Here is a 21,166-nt window from a genome sequence, read left to right on the forward strand (position 1 = left end):
CCATAGACATAATATAAGCTTATATTATGTCTATGGGTCTAACGGTTCGTCAGTCCGCTGGTCTATTTCCTCCCGGCTTTCGACCCTCCAGCATCGTTGGGGTTGCTGTGTCTCATCCTTTTCTTGACACTATCCCACAGATTGACTGTGGGGTTTAGCTTAGGTCAGTTTGCTGGTCAATCAAGTGCAGTGACATCATGGTCATTAAAAGCAAGTCTGATTACTTTTACAGTGTGAGCACGTCCCGAGTCCTAAACCTAAAACGAAATCTTTTGAATTTCCCCCCCAAATTTTCTTCACAATCATCTCAAAGTTGCATCTGTTTACATTTCTAGAACACATTCTCCTTAAATAAAGCTGTCCTAATATGCTTGCATACAGCACTCTGAAAAGCTGGCATGTATAAACTACCCTCTTCAGCATATAAGCAAAAAAAATGTGCATTAGTGACTTTGTGTGGGTACCTGGTTCTTGTTGGGATTTTCCATTAAAACACAATCTTTCATGCTGTAGGACACCACTGCGTTGCCACCCAGAGCTGCTACGTGGGCTCGAACCATGGCAAACACCTCTGCGATGAACGAATGGAGGAAACCGCTAACTCCACCTTCCTGCAGAAAAAGCAAGCGCGTTTCATGCAACAAGAAGCACACCCAGTGGGCACAGGGCAGCGCAACGACCTCCTGCAGCGTCAACCACACCTCTCGTAGGGATGTGGTCTCTCTGATGAAGAACATGTTGATGATTCCAAGGTATTTAATGATTCTGGTCCCAGGGAGGAAAGAGAGCGGCGTCATCTTCACCATGGTCACAGAACTGCCCCCAAAGGAGCGGCTGGAGCGCAGAGAGCGGGGGCGTCCCTCCGTCAGCGGACTGCAGTTCTCCAAAGACGAGACTGAAGGTCCAGAGAGAGAGAGAACAAGGCCAAGTAGAAGTGCAGGAGAAGGATGTGAAAAGGCCACAGGAGGAGAAGACAGGAGGGCAAAAAAAAAAAAAAAAAGAGAACAAGAAGGGAACTGAGACACCAGTAACCACTCGACAATGGAAAATATAAAAGCAGATATGAACTTTGATGCACAAATGAGGGATGTCGTGCAAAAACGCAACTGGGTTAGTGTTTGTACAGCAGGGCATGTACACTGATACAAAGGTAGAGCAGAAAATGTTCAAACCCATAGACAAGTCCTGATTTGTATGAAATTACTTTACATCAAACATTCAATCTTTCAGGCTCAAAATGCCAAAAATATAATAGACATTGTGTTAAACTTAATAAGAGCCAAAATCACAAATTAAATTTTTCAGGAATAAAAAATAAAGCCTCTCTTGGTCAGCACAGCAACCAAACAATGTTTTGCATACAAGTGAAATTGATCCTCTTCTGTAATTATCTCCAGACACCAAGGCTAGACGACATGCCTGAACACTAAAGTTGAATGTTTTCTTTTGCAATTTTGTAAGTTTATAATTTTCACTTTAACAGCTGATGATTTAAAGTAATTTTCTATAATCTTGCGATAATCAATATTATTTTTCTTTGATTAATCTGTCATATTACCTAAGGGTCAACTGGCCCAAATGTAAATCAGAACAAAAAACAATTTTAATAAGTTGTAATAGAAGCTTTTAGATAATATGCAACTACATTTAATGTGTGATTTGAGCATTTTTTGAATATATTTCCGTAATTTATAAAAAAAAAATAAATAAAAAAATACAATGACTCTCAAAAGAGTCCACATCAAATAGACAAAGCAAAATCATTTCAAAGCATTTTCCAGATGCCTTAGAATGTGGAAACTTTTAAAGCAACAGAAATCCAGATTCCGAAATGAAATAAAAAATCTAGAAGGCAACAATTGGTTGAAACTCTTTTTGAAAGAAAAATATCATGGTGTACCCCGGAGTCTTAACAGGTATTTCTATATGTTTAGAGTCACAGTTTCATTCATTTATTTTTGTGCTGGTGCAGTTTAGTTTGGGAAATGTCACCTTACCAAAGATTTGTGAAGATCACTGTGCTTCAAAGTCCATTCAGGTGACAAAAACTCCACAAGTGCATCAAACTTGCCTTGGAGGCATTTATTAGAGAGCGCTACAAAATCTCATAAACATCACCTGTAGTCAAACTGAACAGGAGAATCGTCTAACGCATGCGGCTGGAGAGGTCAACAATTTTAGTCCAAATTCGAACCCAGCCAGAGTGTAAACAGAACTAATGAACAAAAGATTGGCAATAAGGTAGTAAAAGGTGGGAAATAAATGCTGAAGAAGACCAAAAGTAGGGAAGTATGTATAAAAGAGCTTTCAAGGAATTGTAACTGTGCAGGAGTGATAGAGAACAAGTCACAACTTTCCATGGGTAGGAACAATTTTGAGCTCACCTGCGTTGTTAGTATGTCATGACTTTAAATGCAGCTTTGCACGTATTCGGTGTACAGCGTCGAGACAATCACTCGGGAAAGTGCGCGCTGCCGTGCATGTCATGCAACTGAGGTACAGACAGACAGAAAATGTCTGCAGACAGACAGACAGACCTGGGCACAGCTGTTTTACAGGTGCGAATACAGTGCTTACAGTGAAATATCATGAGAGAATTGTTCTAATTCTTTGGTATTTGTGAACGAGGCTTGAGACATGGAAACGGACAGAGACAGCTATAAGCTGAGCTGAGCACACGTACACAAACCAGAGAGTGAAAGGTGCTTCACTGTGTAGTGCAGTTACCTGATGAAGTTTCCATCCGTCAAACCAGGAACCTTCAGAGCCAAACATTACACACACTGTGCACAGGACTGAAAATCAAACTAGCTCTTGTAGAGAAGCACTGCCCCCAGCCCCCATCCTACCATGATGATTTGTTCACAATATTGAGTCCAACGTTTTCACCTCCAGGTGCATCTCAGTAGATTACGCACGTCATCAAAATGTTATTTTATTTCAGTTGGACTCATATGATAGGTCAATTACACAGAGCGATGTGTATATTTTTGTTCATGTTGATGATTTGAGCTTGCAGGTCATGAAAACTCAAAATGTTACTCACTGAATTTGAATATGACACAATAAAACACACAATAAAAATACAAAAATACCATGTTATGGCCTATGCAATCAGGGAGAAGACTGTTGAATTAGTTGAACAGCAGTCAGGGTTCCTTCTTAGGGAGTGCAAACACAAAATGTCATTGGTAAAGAAGCTGGATTTTCAGACTGAAGTATCTAGGTAGAGTAATGGAAAGTTAAGTGGAAGGTAAAAGTGTGATGCATAAGCAACAAGGATTGAAAGGGGAAGTCCATTCAAGAGTTTGGGGAAGGAAAAAAATTCTACAGACAACAAATGGAGTCTGTTCTAAAAGCTACCACAGATTGACGTGTCTAGGATAATTTTCTTTACCCTAACACTAGTTTTCTTTCACTGCAGCATTCCGAACAACCACCTTTACTATTAATTACATTTTCCACAAGAAATGCAAGGCGAGTGTGCCTGTGGAAGCTGTCTGTGACTTTCAGGGGGAAAATGTCAAGTCAGCAATTAACTTTTTACTGGACTTATGTAATAAGTGTGTAACAGAAGCTGAATTTTAGGTTTTCATTAGCTGTAATTTCTAATCATCAAAATTAACAACAAAAAAAATTGCCAATATATAAAACTATATGTAATGGATTTTTATTATATACTGCTTTCACCTTTTGAACCAAATAACTGAATTAAAGTACCTTTTGGACGACATCCTAATTTATTGAGATGCACCTGTTTTTCCAATAAAGCGTGTCACATTTCCTCAACCTCGGAAGATTCGCTGATGCAAATGCGGAGTGGAATCAAAGGAAGTTTTCATGCAGATTTTACACGAGTGCAAAAAGGGGGGGAAAAGCTGCATAGTGTGTGCAAAAAGATAACTGCCCTTGGAATTATGAAAGGTTCACATGGCTACAGGCATTTTCAAGCTAAGCTGCCGATTGCGATCCCTCCGAAAGGGGCTGGACGTGAGCTTGTAAAACTAATCTGAATAGCCAGTGCTTTGATTTGGAAAAATGCTACATCTCTCCCCACCGGCATGCATGGAGGGGTGTGTGTGTGTGAGTGTGAATCGGCGTGTGCGAGACTGCTCGTGAAACTGTGTTCTGTATTTGTGGGTATGATCACCAGAGTGTGCTAGAGACTGTGTCCTCCTACTTGTCTTAACTGATCCTCGTCTTATGGTGTGCGCTTTCAGCCTAAGCAGCTCTAGTCAGGTGCTGCATCTGTCTGCAAAGGAACCGTAATCAACGGAGGCAGCTGGAGAAAACACACGCGCACACAACACACGCGCGCAAAAAATAAAATAAAATACACACGCACGCAACCCACAACCGAAGATACACAACAACAACAACAAGAAAAGAGAACAAAAAACATACAAGACACAAAAAAACAAACAAACAGAAAAGAACAAAACTGAATGAGGCTTTTGAGAGCGGTTTAAGAAAACTGTCCGAGACAAAAGGATAAAAAGTCAAAACATGACAAGTGTAGTAGTTTCGGTAGCAGGGAGGTGGGGAGAAGGGAAGAAAGGAAACGAGGTGGTGGCTTACCTCTGGACGAGACAATGGTATTTTCTGGGACACCTGCCATGCCACACACACACACACACACACGCACACACGCACACACACACATATATATAAACAAAAACCTGGTAGACATCAATCAGTGTTCAGTATTTTTTCTTTTCCTCTTACCAACAACTCAAGTTCAACAAAAATCTACCTCTGCAGCTCGATTTTGACACTCAGATCGTTTGGGGTAAATAAAAACCACAAAGTTTCACTGCTTTTCACACATTTTCTACCAAACCTCAACGCTGCCAAATCTAGTTTCACGGAGCAAACAAGTCACAGTGGGGTGCTACTGTTTGTTTACCTGTTGAATGAACCACAACCAGCTGACTTTGGCAGAGTTTTGCAGCTGGGGTGAATAAAGAGACTGTCCCTGAAGTGTTAATGAAGTAAGGCAGATGAGGAGGCTCAGAGAGCAAAACCCCACCAAAAAAAGCAACAAAAAAGACAAAAACTAAATAATACCTGAAAATTTGGAAGAAGTTTGAGTGTTGGTGGATGACGAGTCAGCGCACAACTCCAGAGGAAACTGCAGCTGCTCTTCGGTCTCATTCCCACCTGACAAAAATGGACACTGTTATCCACATGTCGCCCGGATTTATCCACGTTCCGGGGGCAATTTCATGTAGTTTATTCAAAACACACTCCCTGTACCTCCTCTCAGCTTCTGAGCTTTGTGAGATGAAATGAAAATGATTGTAGAGTGATAAAATGTGGGGAAAAAAAGCTCAAGGGATGTTTGTACTTTTACAAGGCACTCTACACTTAATCAGACAGACCTTTGGTAATAAACCTCTCCTGAGTCTGGTCCTTGTCAAACGTCATGGCGACAGCCGTCACCGAAACCTAATCAAAAGAAGAATAAAGTTTGGAAACTAAAGAAAGTGAGATCATTTCCTCTGATAAGCCAGAGATTGCCTCCAACATCTCACCTGAATGAGCTCTTCTTCTGGCACTGCTACAGTGAAGTTGAGATGACAAAGACAGCAGGGTATATTGGAGCGCAACTTGAAATAAAAACTCTGAAACAAATAAGAGAAAAAACAAACAAACTGTGAACTATTTTTTTGTTAGTTGGATCGGAGTTAGAAATGGCTCTTAGGGTTGTAACGGTTGCCGACCCCTTTTCTAGATCAATAAAGATAGTCTACCTTCAGCAGATTCTCACAGAGGTCAGTGAAGATCTTGTTCAGGCTTTGGTTAGAAAGGTTGGCATTGCTCAACCTCAGGACCCTAACCGATGTAAACATCTGTAATATAACGTTAAAATACATTTTGGAAGCTTACAAAAGCAGATATATCATCATAACGGGGTCACTTTAAATAGGTTTAAACTGCTCTTTACCTGTACTGCCGTAGTCCAGTTATAAATCCCAGGCATGGTCTCAGTGTTGCAGGTGTAGAAACCTGGAAAACAGAACGGACACAAACATGCCTTTAAATCTGAGAGGGTGGAGAGACAAGATGCAACTGAAACGGAAAGTAATGGGCCAAACCTGTGGGGGGAGATGCATCGATGAGGAGAGAGTGGATGTCCTCCACAGCGTCTGTGTCGTCAATCTAGGAGAAAAACAACAGTTTCAGCTTCCTACAGATTTACGTGAACACACGGGTCATCATTTCCACATTTCTCCACCTCCAGGACAAACGCATCCTTTTTGCCGTGCGACAGGTCCAGTTCTGACACTTCATCGGAGCTCTCCGAGTGCGAGCGGAAGAGTCGGGATCTTTGTCTGGGCTCGGGGATCGGAGAGCCCACCCCTTCCTCCGTCAGCTCCTGTAAGCAAACAGACAGGAAGTTATTGACCGGCAGAGCCGCTACCTGCAGGACGCATCGGTTCTGACTGTGCACAAACTAAAATCACAGTTAGTGACAATTTACATGCTAATCATATGCAGCTTTGCTGATACAAACACACACACACACACACACACACACACACACACACACAGACCTTGTGTAAAAAAAAAACAAAAACAAACATTAAATATCCAACGGTACAGTGAGTAGATCTGGTGAGAGTTGCTCATTATTTGGTTCACAAATCTCCAATTAAGAGTTGTTATACAGTTACAGCACCGGTGCTCGAGTGTTGTGGTTAACTGAGTGAAGTGTTGCTCATGCTTTGCGGAAACTCAGAGCTGAAATCCAGCATGCTCAGTACCAGGTTTGTGCTGCAGAACACCTCAGGGTCCAGAGCAAATAATTTCTTTGATGGTCAGAGAGAGACAAGAAGTCTATCATGATTTCAAACAAAACAAAACTAAACTAAACAAAACAAAACAGAGCAGGCACACAAAGAAAAACATTTATTGGCTCAAAAGTGACAGAAAAAAAAAAAAGATAATTGCCTCATGTTTTGCATCTGGCATGATTTGTCATTTAAACATCAAACACATTTTTAATATAAATGTATGTTGGTGTGAAAGGTAGGTTGAGATTTTTTTTTTTAGATGAAAGAGTTATTATTATTGAGGATTTTCATGTTCCACATTTAAGCTAAATTTGGCTGCATGCGTATTGATACCTTTCTGAAAATCTACTTTGGCACAGCAAAGACAAAGGTCACCCTCTACAAACTCCTGCAGTCTACAGCCAACATGACGCCTCCTTACCGGAGGGTTTATTTGGTAGAGCTCCTTGTTCTTGGCGATGGTGTCGTTTATCCTTTTCTGGATGGACTGGATGTGTTGCTCGTTGTTCAGGTCACCGGAGGTCTTCCCAGCTATCTGGATGCCCCCGGGTGCAGGCAGAGCCATCAGGTACACTCCTGTAGCAGACTGAAAAATAGAACATATGTTCTACAACGGACTGAGGTCAGCCATGCAGGTAACTGACTTTTCAAGACAGTTTAAAACGCTGTCTTACAGCAAGACCCAGCAGCATGTTCTCGCCGACGCTGATCTGTATGTGCAGACCGAACAGAGCATTCATGCTCCGGAGCTTCAGCTTATTCATCAGCTGAGTGTGCAGCTCGTACTCCATGAAAGGCAGCAAGTTTGAGATGGCGGTCGCGTTCACTTCTCCCTGAGCTTTCTTTTTCAGACGACACAGCCTGGAAGGTGAGAATCAGTGACATTTAGGGTGCCCTTAAAGACTTATAATTCATTCAATTATAATAAAAAAAAATTGTTTTTTCACCTTTGTGTATAGAACTGAGAAGTAAAGAAATAAAAAAAATATATAGTGCATTTCAAATCTAGATATCTACTTTTTTTTTAATTTTTTTCCGGCCAATTTTCTTTTTTTCTTTTTTTTTATTTGGACTGCCGCTCAAGTTATTTTTTTTTTTGGAGTAAATGTAGATAAACTTAAAGGTGACAGAAAAACATGAGATAAATTTGCTTTTATGTATGACTGAATATGAATTCAGATCAGAAATAACGAAGAGCTGCCGCGGTCTTGGCACTCGGAAATGAAAACGATTTTTTTAAGGGCCTGGTTTCTGATCCTCCTTCTTCTCACTGAAGCTGCAATAACTCAGTGAATCACAGCGTGAATCAATACAGACTGCTGAATCAATTGGTGCAAAAGTACACATGGAATGATGTGAGTAAATCTGATGCAGTGTGCAGCCTAGACAGAGTCTATGAACAGGAAATATATTAGATGATATTAGTGCAAATGCAGAGTGGCTTAACTTACACATAACAGGTAATCAAGATATTGTTCAAAACCTAACCGATATATTTTATGTAACTGCCTTAACTCCTGCTTTTATTCATTTTCAATTATTTATTCTTCAAAGATGACCATAAAGTTATCTGCATTGTCTAAGTTTGCACTCATAGGTGCATTGAGGTAAATTCACATATCACCAACAGATTAAAAGCTTTTAGGAATTAAATTCAATTAAAGTGAAATTTGCAGATAGATTCATTCTATGGAGCTTATAAAAATCATATATTTAGTTTTCCTAAAAAGTAGAACATCTCAGATAAACCAAAAAATTATAATGACACACAAGTGTTTCCCTACACTGTAAAGTATGTCCATGTACTGTGCAGTAAAGGTTAGATGCAGTCAATATGTAAACCCATTTTTGCATGAATTTGCATGAGTCTGCTGAGGTGCTAAGGAGGCTCAGGTTGCTTTAACAGCAGCCACGCCTCGTAAATCTCTAAACTATTAGATTTTGCTTCATTATTGTGATTCTTCACCTTTTCACTTCTTTTCTTTCTCTCACATTTCACTTTGTTCTAAGCATATATACACACACACACACACACACACACACACAAGACATATATTGAATTGAACTGGGTTCCGTTTTTTTCTCATCAATGTCGCCATAAAGCACTTTGGCCCTTTAAAAAAATGTCAGATAAGAATGACAACTGTGCCGTTTTACCTGGCCTGAATGAGGCAGCCTTTCCCTGTGACTGCTGCCTCCGCTGGCAAGTCGATTGTTGTGAATAACACATCTGGAACCTTAAAATAAAGGAATATTTTGCGTTTTATCCACTTTTTATTCCTTGACCTGGTTAAGTAAAACCCAAACGCTGGCGATCTATTTTTGGAAACAAGAAATTTGCTACCTTTTGCCGCCTGCAGTTGTAACAATATGTGAGCTGGGCAGGAAACGGCATGTTGAGCTCGTCATATGGGATGTGACAGAAGCCACAGCTTGGAGGTGATGGATCATCGAACCTGTCAAAAAAGCAAACCCTGTGTGTATAAGCAAACGAAAGTCCACAAGATTTTACCTAAAATTACACCAAGAAACTCAGATCAACCTGTGGTCGGTGCTGCCGATGTCGAGGCAGCCTTCACGCATGTACCGAGGATTCAAGATGGTGGCTGTCCCTGATGCGGACAGAATACACACCTCTTCACTGTAATGAGAAAAGTAAAAGTTGAAAGTGAGAGACAATGAATGTAAAATGCAAAGATGCAACACTTTTCTTATTTCGTTCACACAACATACCAGATGCTTGTGTTCTCACTGTAACCTACAACAGCATGGCAACCAAGAGCTTTGGCATGAGATTTAATTTCCTGGCGAATCTCTTCCCACCAGGCGTCGCGCGTCTCGGGTTCATCTGCAAAACACAAAATTGTGATTCAGTGAGCTTTCATAGAACAGGAAAAAAACGAGCTGATTTGTTTTTCCAAAACTAAACACTGAGATTGAGGTAATGGCAGAGACTGAGTTTGCATCCAATCTAACCTCATTAATTTACACAAAATATCTATACAGCCAACAGAAACTAGTTTTTTTTTGTTGTTGTTTTTTTTCTGTTGATTTATGAGTTAAATTGGTGTACCAAAGCAAGCAGAAACCAATAGTCATTTCGTGAGACGAAGTTAAAGTGAAAATGGTTGGTGAGAATTAGGGGATGATGAAGTTATTGTCAAGGTCTTGACCAGGAGTCAAAGGTGCTTCATATCATGTGTGGAAATACACATGCTCTGAAACTTCATCACTCTCTTTCACTACCAGGAGAAACAGAATGGCTTAATGAGGCCACTTTTACCCCTCTGCTTTTTCATAGAATCTACCATTATAAGAAACTGATTACATGGTTAGAAAGTGAACCTAGAAAACTAAGGGGGTGTAGGACTTTGGTGTTACCCTGAGCCTTCAAGAGAAAGCTTTGAGGAATGAGGGTGTTAAGAGAGTGTGGTCTGGTTTTCTGCACTGAGGTAATGGCGTTGAGAAGTTTACACTGCTGGACAGCTACCTGAGCAGCAAGCCGGACTAATTAAGTAGTTTATATTAGCCTGTTATACTAAGGTTTTTACTGATTAAAGAACAGAATGACAAAAAGAGAAGATGCTATGAAATAAAAATGCTTACATTCATTCTTCTAATTTTATCAGGTGTTTATTTTATAATTTGCTTAAGTTTATCTATACATTTTAATATATATACAATGGAATATCGCTAATTACCATAATAGTCTCATTATGGTAACTATTTTGGAAAAAAATATTAAAAATATCAGGTGTAAGATGATGTTTTACATTTCTACTTGAAATGCTTGTGTGAATACCAAAGTACTATGAAGCAATGGTATTTTACTGAGGATAACTGCACACACCTGGCTGAAATGCACAAACAGCCTGGGTGAGGTTGAAGGTTCAGGGTAACTTTGTTTCTTGGGAGAAAGTCATGTATTTCTCCCCTAAACCCTAATTACATTATGTGGCAGAGAAAATATCTACTGGTAGATAATCCCCGGGGCTCTGAAAGAAGTAAAAAAAAAAGAAAAGAAAAAAAAAGACTTAGCCCTTTAACTGGTACAAATAAGCAAAAAGCATTTAATATATAAAAAAGTTGTACTTCCTGTGGTCTCGCGAGGTTTTCTTATACACATATGTTTTTGACATTTTGTGTTAGAGTCTAACACTTACAAGCAGAGAGACTGTTTTCACACACATGTTTGCATGAACAAAGAAGACGTAAATAAACCTATGAGCCATCCAACATCACTCCCTGGGAGGGCAACATGCGGATGAAACTTAACCGTGAGATGAAGGCGAGGAATGAGTGAGGGCAGAAGAGCGAGTGTTCAAACTGAAACGGATGAAGAATAATGACAGACCCCCACTGTGGGTTCCTTTAAACCAGCAGCAGCAGCATGTCGCCACAGGCACAGGCTCACCAACGTGCACACTCATGGCTATGTGCACGTTCATGGCCAAAGAAGGGCCATATTCATCCACTAGAGTCCGTCAAATCCGAACAGGCTTTTCTCAAGCTCGTGGCTTTTCCCATCATACGTATCATATCCAGAATATATTTCATCAATACAGTCAATCTGCCTCCATCCATCCCTGCATTCATCCATCCATCCATCCATCCATTCATCCTTCCGTGCTCACTCTCAGTATGAATACGGCCCAGGGAGGCAGGGATGAACATGCCCAGTAGATGGCTCTTTGTCACAGAGTAAACCTCCTAAACCTCCTGCGGTCTAGACAGGTTTGACCACAATGCCAGTTCAGGAAGCATCACAAACAGCGCCAGGCAAAACAACGTCAGGGGAGAGCTCTAATGTGCAGCACGATGAGTTGGGTGTCTGCGCGCGCATGTGGAGTGGGGTAGCCAGGCCAGGCTGGATGGGGTGGGGGGTGACAACATAGAGCATGCTCAGCTCAGCACACACTCACACAGAATCAAGAGAGGAGGAGGGCAGCTCAGTGAATTCAGTTTTTAGCTATCAGGCTATGTTTTTTTTTTTTATTGATTCATCTGTAGATAGTTAAGCTAGCTAGTCTATACTGATTGAATTTCAGCGTTCGATGACAACTTAGAAGGCACAACAAGCTTAACTTCACTGAGCTACCATCACTCTGGTGGAGTGAGAGCAGTAAAAGGGGGGGGGAGGGGGGAAATACCTGCAGTGACACTATTCCAGTCTAGCAGTTTGTATGAGCGCGTGTTACCCAAAGCTGGGCCAGAACACACCGTTAGTACAGAAGAGAGAGAGAGAACAGAAGAGACAGTCTAACAAACAAGCACAGCACAACAGCAGCACTCCACAATCACTAATGCAAAGACACACTAACGTCAGAGCTACTGGAACTACCTCAAGGGAGACTCATGAGGAACGGAGATGTTACAAAGCTTCAGGACTGGCTAAAATTATAAAGAGACAAAGAACAGAAGCGATACGATACAAAACAAAAGCATGCGACACGAGTCAACTCTAGTCGAGGTCACGTCACACAGACGACGTCTGATGTTTTTCTTACAAATGAGGGTGTTTTATGCTGAGAATTTGCTTAAATCAAGTGTGTTGAGAGATCAAGTATCACCTTGATGGGGAGATGCAGCAGCTGAACTAACCTTACTTTATTGCGCACCTACCTAAAATTTGTCCATGTAATAAATTGAATAATTTAAATACTTTATGGGTAGGTTATACACTTATCTGCCACTTCTAAAAGGTACACTGGTCTGTTAAATTGTTTAACACAAATGGTGAGCAAGTTACTTTTAATGTAGGATGTTTGCCAGAGCCAGACACGCCAGTCGGAGTATTTAATTTTCTTGTACTACCATCTCTTTACAGAAAGTGATCTGAGAAAAGAGGAAATATACGAGTTGCGCGAATTAAAATGCATTGATGTTAGAGGTCAGATGAGAATGGTCAGGATAGTTTAACGTGATAGGAAGGAAACAGCTCAAATAACCACCCTTTAAAGGACAGGATGTTATAGTGAATATAGTCAATGTGAAAGCATACAACTTTTTAAATGACAGTTTTGTGACTATTTGAGTATGCATTTACTTGGCAATCCCTGCCTCTCTCCATCTAATTTAGAAGTTCTATAATTCTTAATGCATCATTAAATGTAGATTATAAATAATCATTTCTCCCTTTTTGCCAGCTATTGAGTTAATTTAAAACAGTCTTTGACTAATATTGTCTTTATTAGGGGTTGTAGACTCAACATTTACTTCTAACAACATAATGAATGGATGCATCTGGGTTTGTACCAACCTGGTACTGGTAAGCAGGGGCGCAAGTACGCACTTTCTTAGGTGTATGCAGAAATATAATGGAAAATAATAGGAAATACCTGGACTCTATGGAAAAATGTTAAAACTAAAATGCTACGTGTCCCTTTGTGCTCACCCATTTGTCAAAAATGGCTTCAAATGAAACAGACCGTGCAACACTGTTTTCAATAGAGATCACTGCTAACTGGGTCATGCCTGTGTTCTTCCCTGCTTAGTCTTATGCTCAAACAAGCCTCATTTAATAGCTTTGAACAAATGACTAATGCAAATCGCTAAGGCATTTTGTAAAAAAATATTTTAAAATTAATCACTTGAGAGTAAGAGGATACAGCTACACCTTCACCTAGGATTAGACCAACCTGTCACATTCCACAGTCTGTCCTGACTCTTTCTCTGTCTTCCTGTCATTTTTCTCTCCATCCTCACAATTGATTGCCGTGAACTCTGTATTAAGTCTGTTTAAAAAATACAAATCACATGTAAAATAAAAACATATTTTATTTTTAAATAATGTTGTTGAAGAACAGTTACTGACTGGGTACTGCATCTGATCAGACTAATCAAGTATATTACAACAAAACTAAAGTAAAGAACTTTAAATTTGAGTTTATCACTGTCAACTTTTATTATTTATCTGTTTTATGATTCACCAGTTAAAAAAGTGACTACTGTCTGAATGTCAGAACAACAACAACAAAAACAAAAATACAAAAAAAATCTAAATTTTTCTTGCTAAAATCTATTATATTATAAATGCAGCACATAGATCCAGGACAACAGTGACCTGTCATGTTACTAGTAACTCAAGTCAGATTTTTCATACACAGACATAATTATCTACCATCTTTCAACCACTTTAAAAAGCTTTTTTCATCCTTAAGACATCTTTATCCTTCTCCCTCTTCCACTTTGTTTTGTGCCAGCTTTCGTTTCTGCCTCTCCATCTTAAGCTTCGTGCCACCAGATGACAACACGATTCAAATGGAAAAAAAATAAATAAAAATAATTGCGCAATGGAGCGCCAACATTTGCATAAATAAAAGCGACACTGCTGGCTCGGCTCGCGCACACTCAACACAAACCTCTGGCACCGGCACTATAATTCAGCTTTTAGAGCGACAGGCGGAGTTGGGTGAAGGAGCAGAGGGGCGTCTAATCAGTGCTGCGCCTTTGTTATTGATTACATCATTTACACATGCACAAAGCTGTTAAATATAGAAAATGTCGGCTAGAAATCCTTTTCCCGCCAGCACACCTGTGTATTGCATATAGTGCATACCCACTTTGTGCGCCACTGCTGGAAAGGTATACCTAATAAAGTGGCAGATGAGTGTATATAAGTGGTAATACATGTGATGGCAACGAAAGAATCGCAGTCAAGTATCCTAAAAAGTCTTAAAGCCTATACTCTTGGTTCTCCAGGGGCTTTCCTGATCTATTAATGGCTGGATTATTTTTTGCTACATGACAGATTAAAATTTTTTAAATGCATATGTTCCTAATAGGATCAAATAAAATTAAGAAATAATAATTATCAAGGAAACATTTTATTAGGAGCTTAAAATCTACAGTTGATTTTATACATAAATGATTTTACACCATTGTTGATCCCGCTCCTTAATGACATAGAAACGAGAAAATACCCATGTATAAGAGTCGTTTATTCCAATACAATAAATTAGATAGCACATTTCAAATGTGGTATTTTTTTCAGGTCTCCTGTGGCCTTCTTAAAAATGCCCAACCTATCTGAACCCCATCCACATTTATGAGCTGTTCACTTTGTAGAATCAATGTCGTTGTCATTCAGGGATCAAAGACAAACTGGACAATCATCAAAAATATCAGCTATCAATCCAATGCTTATTTAGGTTTGTGGTTGTACTCAAAGTCAAGGCTATTTTTGATTTTATTCCTATTACATGTGTTGGATAGAGAAAAAAACATCTGGTCCTTGTCAAATCTTTAATGATGTGAATACAAACACAGCTGAATATGAGCACATTAAGTACCCTGTGTCATTATTTAATCAAAATAAAGTCAAAAAGTTTTTATGAAGTATGAGTTTAAGTCGAAGCCTGGAGCTGTTCACCAACATATTTAACATTAAGAACAGACATTTTTTAAAAAGTTAAAATATTCTGCTGTTTGTTGCTCTAACAGTATTGAAGTGTGTGTTACCACAAGGCCAAAAACAAAATAAAACAGCTTGATTTAACATTTCCTACACATAAGTAAGGAAAGGCTTTCAAAGCTCTCTTCAGAATACTTAAAGAGCTCCTTACTCTTCAGAAAGATAAATAATCCACAACACATTCAGCTAAATGCGGTGGACTTGTTCTGCAGCTGAAAGACCAGAGTCCATTTTAATCATTAAATTAACCATAAAACCTTCTGCACAGATTGAATTACAAAAGATGTGGGTGCATAAAGTAATAAATTCTTGTTTCATTTGACCCAGCCAAATTTAAGACCTCATCATGATTAAAATACTGTGCAAAAGCAAATGGCAGAGACATAACTGAAACAAAATCTTAAGCAATTTAAAAACAAAATTCATACTGCAAACTGCATACTGTTACATTTAGCATTCTCTATAAATGCCCTGTGCTTTATGGGTTAATATTGTAAAATTGAAAAAGAACACTGTAACATAGAACATGTTGAAGGTTATCAAAAGTGTTATTAATCACACCTCAGACCTGCAAAGGACCAGAATGTTTTGTTTTTTTTTGTTTTTTTTTAACGTTTTGCAACATGAACCACTACAAATAAAAGGGAAGCTCTAATTTTCTTTAGTGCCAAATAAACCAAGTTAAGTACAAATGATAAACCTATTTAAACACTCGCGGTGGGACAGCATATTAGAGAAACATCACTTCACTCTATTGCAACTTGCAGCCAACACCACTACACAACACAATATCTGGAGCCATGCACCACTATTGTATGTCAACCCAGCTAAAGTAGCCACTACAGCATATGGACACACACAAACACAAAAAAAAAAAAATATGAGGTGAAAGTTGTCCACATACATAAATTGTGTGACAAGTGACAATGTTTTACCCTTCTAAGTATTTGCATCAAAATACTCATACTCATAGCACTCATACCCCGAGGAGCAACTTTCACCTGTTTCAGAGCGCAAACATTTCCTTCAACACATTTATTTGTTTATTTTTTTTCTGGCACAAAGACCATACACAGGAAAACCGAAAAACATAGGAGGATAATGGGCAGCATTGACTATCAGCCAGGTAAAACAAGACCAGACACTCAACATGACACACTCGGTCAATGGAGGAGTGCACTCACATCCTGTTACAACAGACAAGCCGCATTCGGATCCTAGTCCGTTGCCGTGAACTCACCGGGGTTGTGTATGCGATCCAGCAACTTAACAGAACGAGCACTGACCACGCCGCCGACGTGGACCAGAAAACCCGGCGGGAAAGAAGTCAGGGTGAAGAAGGGGAACTCCTGTTGATTAAGAAAATAGAAGCAGATCTGTCAGTTTTGGAAAGAGAGAAAAAAAACTGTTTTACTAACATCTAATTAATTTTAGGTTTATTATAAAGCTTCATTGTTTCAAATGGTAAGGTAATTTTATAAACCTGAGAGACACTTAAACGCCATGTTCTTTGCAGCTAAATGATTATTTTTGAAACCAATCTGAGTGTTGTATGTAGACTTTGGTAAAAAAAACAAAACAAAAAAAAAAACAGAGTTGGTTTAGGTGTGGACATGCAGAGTGTAACAAAAAAAAAAACATGCAAATGTTTAACCCAGAGAATTCAACACCTGCTCAATATCAGCTTACAGCTGAAAAGACAAATAAGCAAATTTGAAAAAGACTGAGAAACAGTTGAAGTCAAGGCATTTCGAAAATTCGGATTTGACACACAGTTTTATATTTTGTTGAGGATCAGAACGACTGATGGCATGCTCAATTTTGACCATCACCAAGGCAACCGGTAATCTGCCTCCAATTATGCTGCAAATTCATGCACTCATACACAAAGGAATCTGGAAAACCTTACTTCCCATTGGCATTCCTTCATATTGAAAAACGGGGAAAGTTGTGATTTCTAATCATGCAGGATCAGTATGAGATGAAAGGTTTTGGCAGGTATCAGGCAGGAATACAATTCATTTCTTTTGTGCCCAAAACAATCTCAAAATAGCCACAAAACTGTCTGATGTTTTCTTCCACTCCGAGCAACAAGTTAATTATGAGGTGAATATTAGAGATGCACCAAGACAGTTTAAGAAATTTTTTTTATTTTCTTATGTCTCAGCCAGCCTTGGTAGATTTTGTTTCGTATTTTGGATCATTTATTTATTTTTCTCCATACTCTGACATGTTCTCTGAGTTTTTTTTTTTTTTTTGCTTTGGCCAAACACGTTCTCTATTTTGTAACCAAGTAATTTAAACTGAGACACATCTGTCCACAAAACTTCATGCCATAATTCCTGGTCTTTGTCTACATTCATTTTGGCAACTTTAGTTTGGCCTTCATGCTTTTCTTCAAGAGCAAAGGTTTAATTCATGCACATCTCCCATGAATCATAAACATGTGGAGTCATTTGTAAGGACTTCCTCTGTGGATTAGCAATAGGAAAAAGGCTGCTTTAGGCCTCTTGATGTCATTTAAGGGTTTTCAGAAATTTCTTATTGTTCCTCTGAGAGTCGGACTAGAGCCCTTTGGCAAATGTTTTACATGTATCCCACTTAGTGGGATACATGTAAAACATGTATCCCACTATAGTTACTAACTATAAGTAACTATAACCCACTTATAGTTAAGTGTATAAAGTGAGTTATAAATTAACCCACTTTATACAGTGGGTTAATTTATAGTTATTTTCTTAATGTATGTTTTTTGACTTAAATGTTCTTGCTGATAAAATTTTAATTAATTATCCATATTAACATAATCTCTTAAAACCTTTTTTTTTCATAAATGTACCCTGTCCAGAAATGTCAGTCATGAAAAATGCTACATCCAGTTTGAAATGCCAATCCTGTTATACAGCTTTTTTTGTTTGTTTTTAAATATTAAGAAAACCATTAACAGTCAAGGTTTTCTCTCACGCATGGCATGACATTGCCTCTGCACCAAATGCAAGTATTAATAACCAGTCATACTAGAAAGGCAACAAATACATTTTGAAAGCTGTTCTTGTATTGTTTTCTCATCTTCGGGAAGAACTGTGAATGATGTCGCCAGGTTAAACCGGCCACAGGATTCTGATCGGTGCATCTCTGTAGGGTTAGTGATGTCACTCTAAAAATAAAAATGTAAAAATAATCACTCGGGTAATTGAAAAAATTGAAAAGGATTGGATGTGTTTAAAAATAAAGATTGCAAAAGTGATACACACATACCTCCACACACACACCCGACACACCCCATCAGACTTAAAGAGAAGGCAACTCTTAGGCGTCTGGCCCTCCACCCAACATGCTTGTGACTATTTGGGCATGGTGGGAGCAAAACGAGCAAATATGACAAACGATCTTGCTCAACCCACCACCACCCAGGGAAGATCCACAAACAGCAGCAGAGGAGGGTCAGGTTAGGAGTTGACTGAGACTGCTTGGTGGTGGCCATCAGCTTAGTCAGGGTGTTTAAGGAAAAGGAAAAAAAAAAAAAAAAAAAAAAAAAAAGGTAGGTAGGCAGGGAGTGAGCGAGCGTCACACTGATGGGACATACCCTGGCGTTTAACAATAACCCAGAGGAGGATGCTCCCTGAGATGCACGAGTAATCAAGAGGACAGAAAAGGGAACATTATTTGGTCTTAAACAGGGCACACCATTTATATACGTTACCAGTGCAAATGAGAAATCTCTCACAGTGAATGAAATGTATCGTGTGACCCAGCACTCAGACATCTGAAGCAGATTTGCAACACAAATTGAATGTTAAAGCATCAACTGTCATGCTTAGCTTGCTGCAGTACACAGGGAAGTCTCAGGTGTCTAACATATGGAAAAAGTCAGGAGTGTAAATACATGTGAGAGAGAGAGAGAAAGAGCGCGTGTTCGATGTCACTGTACCCTCTGTTCGAGAGCAGTCTGCGTCTGCTGCCTCAGCAGCGTCTTCAGCGGTCCGGCCTCCTTCCCTGCACTGCCACCGCTGCCCATCCCTGGTTACAGAAAGCAAACTGGATTCAGTTTTCACACAACACACGTCTGAGCACACCTGAAAGCAAACCAAGCTGCCAGGTGATTACTGCAGAGTAGCAATACTGATTTTATAACAAATGTGTTTTTCTTTTACTGCTTTACAGAAAGTTCTGGGCATGCTGGGGTGTCGTTTCTGATCGGGCAGGATCTGTTTGTGGCCTGTAGCCGTTGCCGACCCATTTCTATTAGTAACTTAAGGACACACAGCAGTCCTACTATACCGGAGGCTGCCAGCAGCAGGTCCTCAGTGAAGGACACGCTCTTTCTCAGCAAGGCAGAGTCTGAGTGGGTGAAGGAGGGGATGGGCGGGGTGATCGCTCTGCAGCCAGAGCTGTGACCACGGCCCACAGAGCCCGAGCCAGGAAGGGACAATGAGTCTGCAGAGAGGACGGGGGAGCTGGGGCAGAGGAAGATCCCTGGCCTGCGTCTCCCTGACTGGGACTCGTCTATCCAGCAGAAAGAAAAAAAAAAGATGGAGGGGTGCACAGAGAAAAACAGATGCAGTGAGAAAGAACAGAGAGAGGAACGATAGACGGTGGAGGCATAACAACAGACCATGGCAGGAAAAAGTGAAAATATGGAGAGAAAGAGAAAGAAAGAGAGAGAAATGAAACATGAAAGGATGCCATAGGTCCTAAACTGGGGCACTAGACTAGACTAGGAACCACTGACCTGATTAGGTGGATCAGTAAAAATCATGACTGGGCTTGTCCAGTTTCATAGAAGTCAATACAGGGTTCTTTTTTTTTAAATCAATTATAAACTAGAGATTTCAATTCAAACTTTAGTGGCATCTGAAATTAGAAGAGAATTAACAAAAAAAATTACTGCAATCAGGTAAAAATTCCAATTGAAATAAAAAACAGATTACTGATTCATCTATAAAGATCTATAATTCCAGTATTCTCTGCAGTGGCAGTGGGACTGAGAACAGAAAATGGTGATACAATGATACATTTAGGCCTTGACATATTTGGACATTGACATAAATACGTTCTGGGGATAATGACTATAGTATTTAAATTTAAGTAGGGAGCTTTAAATTAGGACTATTAGTAACTAATATAAATAATCAGTTGAACATACAGAACTATTTAAATTATGTAGTTCTAGGTTAAGTACTAAAATCTGAGAAAAATGCTCTGACAAGTGCAGATTGTTTCTTTATTTCTTAACAGTTAAAGCAGTTTTAGGGTATTCCTGGTTTAGAATTAGCATAACAGTGCTAATAATAATCCCACATCTCCAAAAGAAAAAAAAGAAAAGAAAATAACCTAAAGAAAATCTCAATTTATGTTATATTTGAAAACGTGATTTTTCCTACGGTTGTTTCATCTTTTTTATGTCTGAATTATTCAAGACCAATATCATTAATAATTGGATGTCCAAATATATCTGGGTTAAAGTGAATACTAACTGAGGACAAAGACGAAAATGAGCAAGAAAGATGAAGTAGTAACAGAGGAGAAAGAAGAGGAAAGAATTAGGAAAATAGTAAAAAGAGGAGGAATGAACACTGAAGGACTGCTGGTCCACTCCTGCAGGGTCTGGAGGCAGCTGTGGTGAGAGGGTTCATTAGACTAACTGCTGTGAATCAATTGATCATGTAATTAACTGAATAGCATCCGAGCTGGTATAACATCTGATAGTATTATTACCTTAGTAAAATACCACGGTCTGATGTGCTCACCGCAGTTAAAAAATATTGTTTTATTCTTATTTGAAAAATGAAAAATAAATCAAAAGTATTACTTATATTACTGTAAATTTATATCTTATATTGCGACATTAGAACTCTTAACTTAATAATAATAACAATATTAACAATAATATTTTGACATATAAAAAGAACATGTACTAACTTTTCCCATTTCATGTTTTTAGAATATATATATA

At 39.1% G+C, this 21,166-nt stretch overlaps 1 protein-coding gene across 8 annotated transcripts in view; it reads right to left on the reverse strand.

Annotated features, from left to right (window-relative positions):
* Positions 1–21,166, reverse strand: part of c2cd5 (C2 calcium dependent domain containing 5) — a 31,498-nt gene that overhangs the window by 2,326 nt on the left and 8,006 nt on the right. The window contains exons 9-29 of one of the 8 annotated variants that reach the window (XM_016668184.1): positions 19,492–19,716; positions 19,142–19,230; positions 18,797–18,832; positions 16,451–16,559; positions 13,436–13,531; positions 9,531–9,645; positions 9,340–9,438; positions 9,142–9,253; positions 8,955–9,034; positions 7,472–7,658; positions 7,219–7,383; positions 6,239–6,379; positions 6,099–6,162; positions 5,948–6,009; positions 5,754–5,852; positions 5,535–5,624; positions 5,382–5,448; positions 5,068–5,160; positions 4,579–4,611; positions 702–895; positions 465–611 (exon numbers count right to left, since the gene is read on the reverse strand). In XM_016668184.1, coding sequence (XP_016523670.1) covers positions 465–611; positions 702–895; positions 4,579–4,611; positions 5,068–5,160; positions 5,382–5,448; positions 5,535–5,624; positions 5,754–5,852; positions 5,948–6,009; positions 6,099–6,162; positions 6,239–6,379; positions 7,219–7,383; positions 7,472–7,658; positions 8,955–9,034; positions 9,142–9,253; positions 9,340–9,438; positions 9,531–9,645; positions 13,436–13,531; positions 16,451–16,559; positions 18,797–18,832; positions 19,142–19,230; positions 19,492–19,716 — 2,303 coding nt within the window. Of the gene's footprint in view, positions 1–464; positions 612–701; positions 896–1,961; positions 4,475–4,578; positions 4,612–5,067; positions 5,161–5,381; positions 5,449–5,534; positions 5,625–5,753; positions 5,853–5,947; positions 6,010–6,098; positions 6,163–6,238; positions 6,380–7,218; positions 7,384–7,471; positions 7,659–8,954; positions 9,035–9,141; positions 9,254–9,339; positions 9,439–9,530; positions 9,646–13,435; positions 13,532–16,450; positions 16,560–18,796; positions 18,833–19,141; positions 19,231–19,491; positions 19,717–21,166 lie in introns of those variants that run through there. The other 7 variants (XR_001661358.1, XR_001661357.1, XR_001661356.1 and 4 more) reach the window with 7 other exon arrangements.

This window comes from Poecilia formosa, unplaced genomic scaffold (assembly GCF_000485575.1).
Source record: "Poecilia formosa unplaced genomic scaffold, Poecilia_formosa-5.1.2 Scaffold13, whole genome shotgun sequence".
Classification (NCBI taxonomy): Eukaryota; Metazoa; Chordata; class Actinopteri; order Cyprinodontiformes; family Poeciliidae; genus Poecilia; species Poecilia formosa.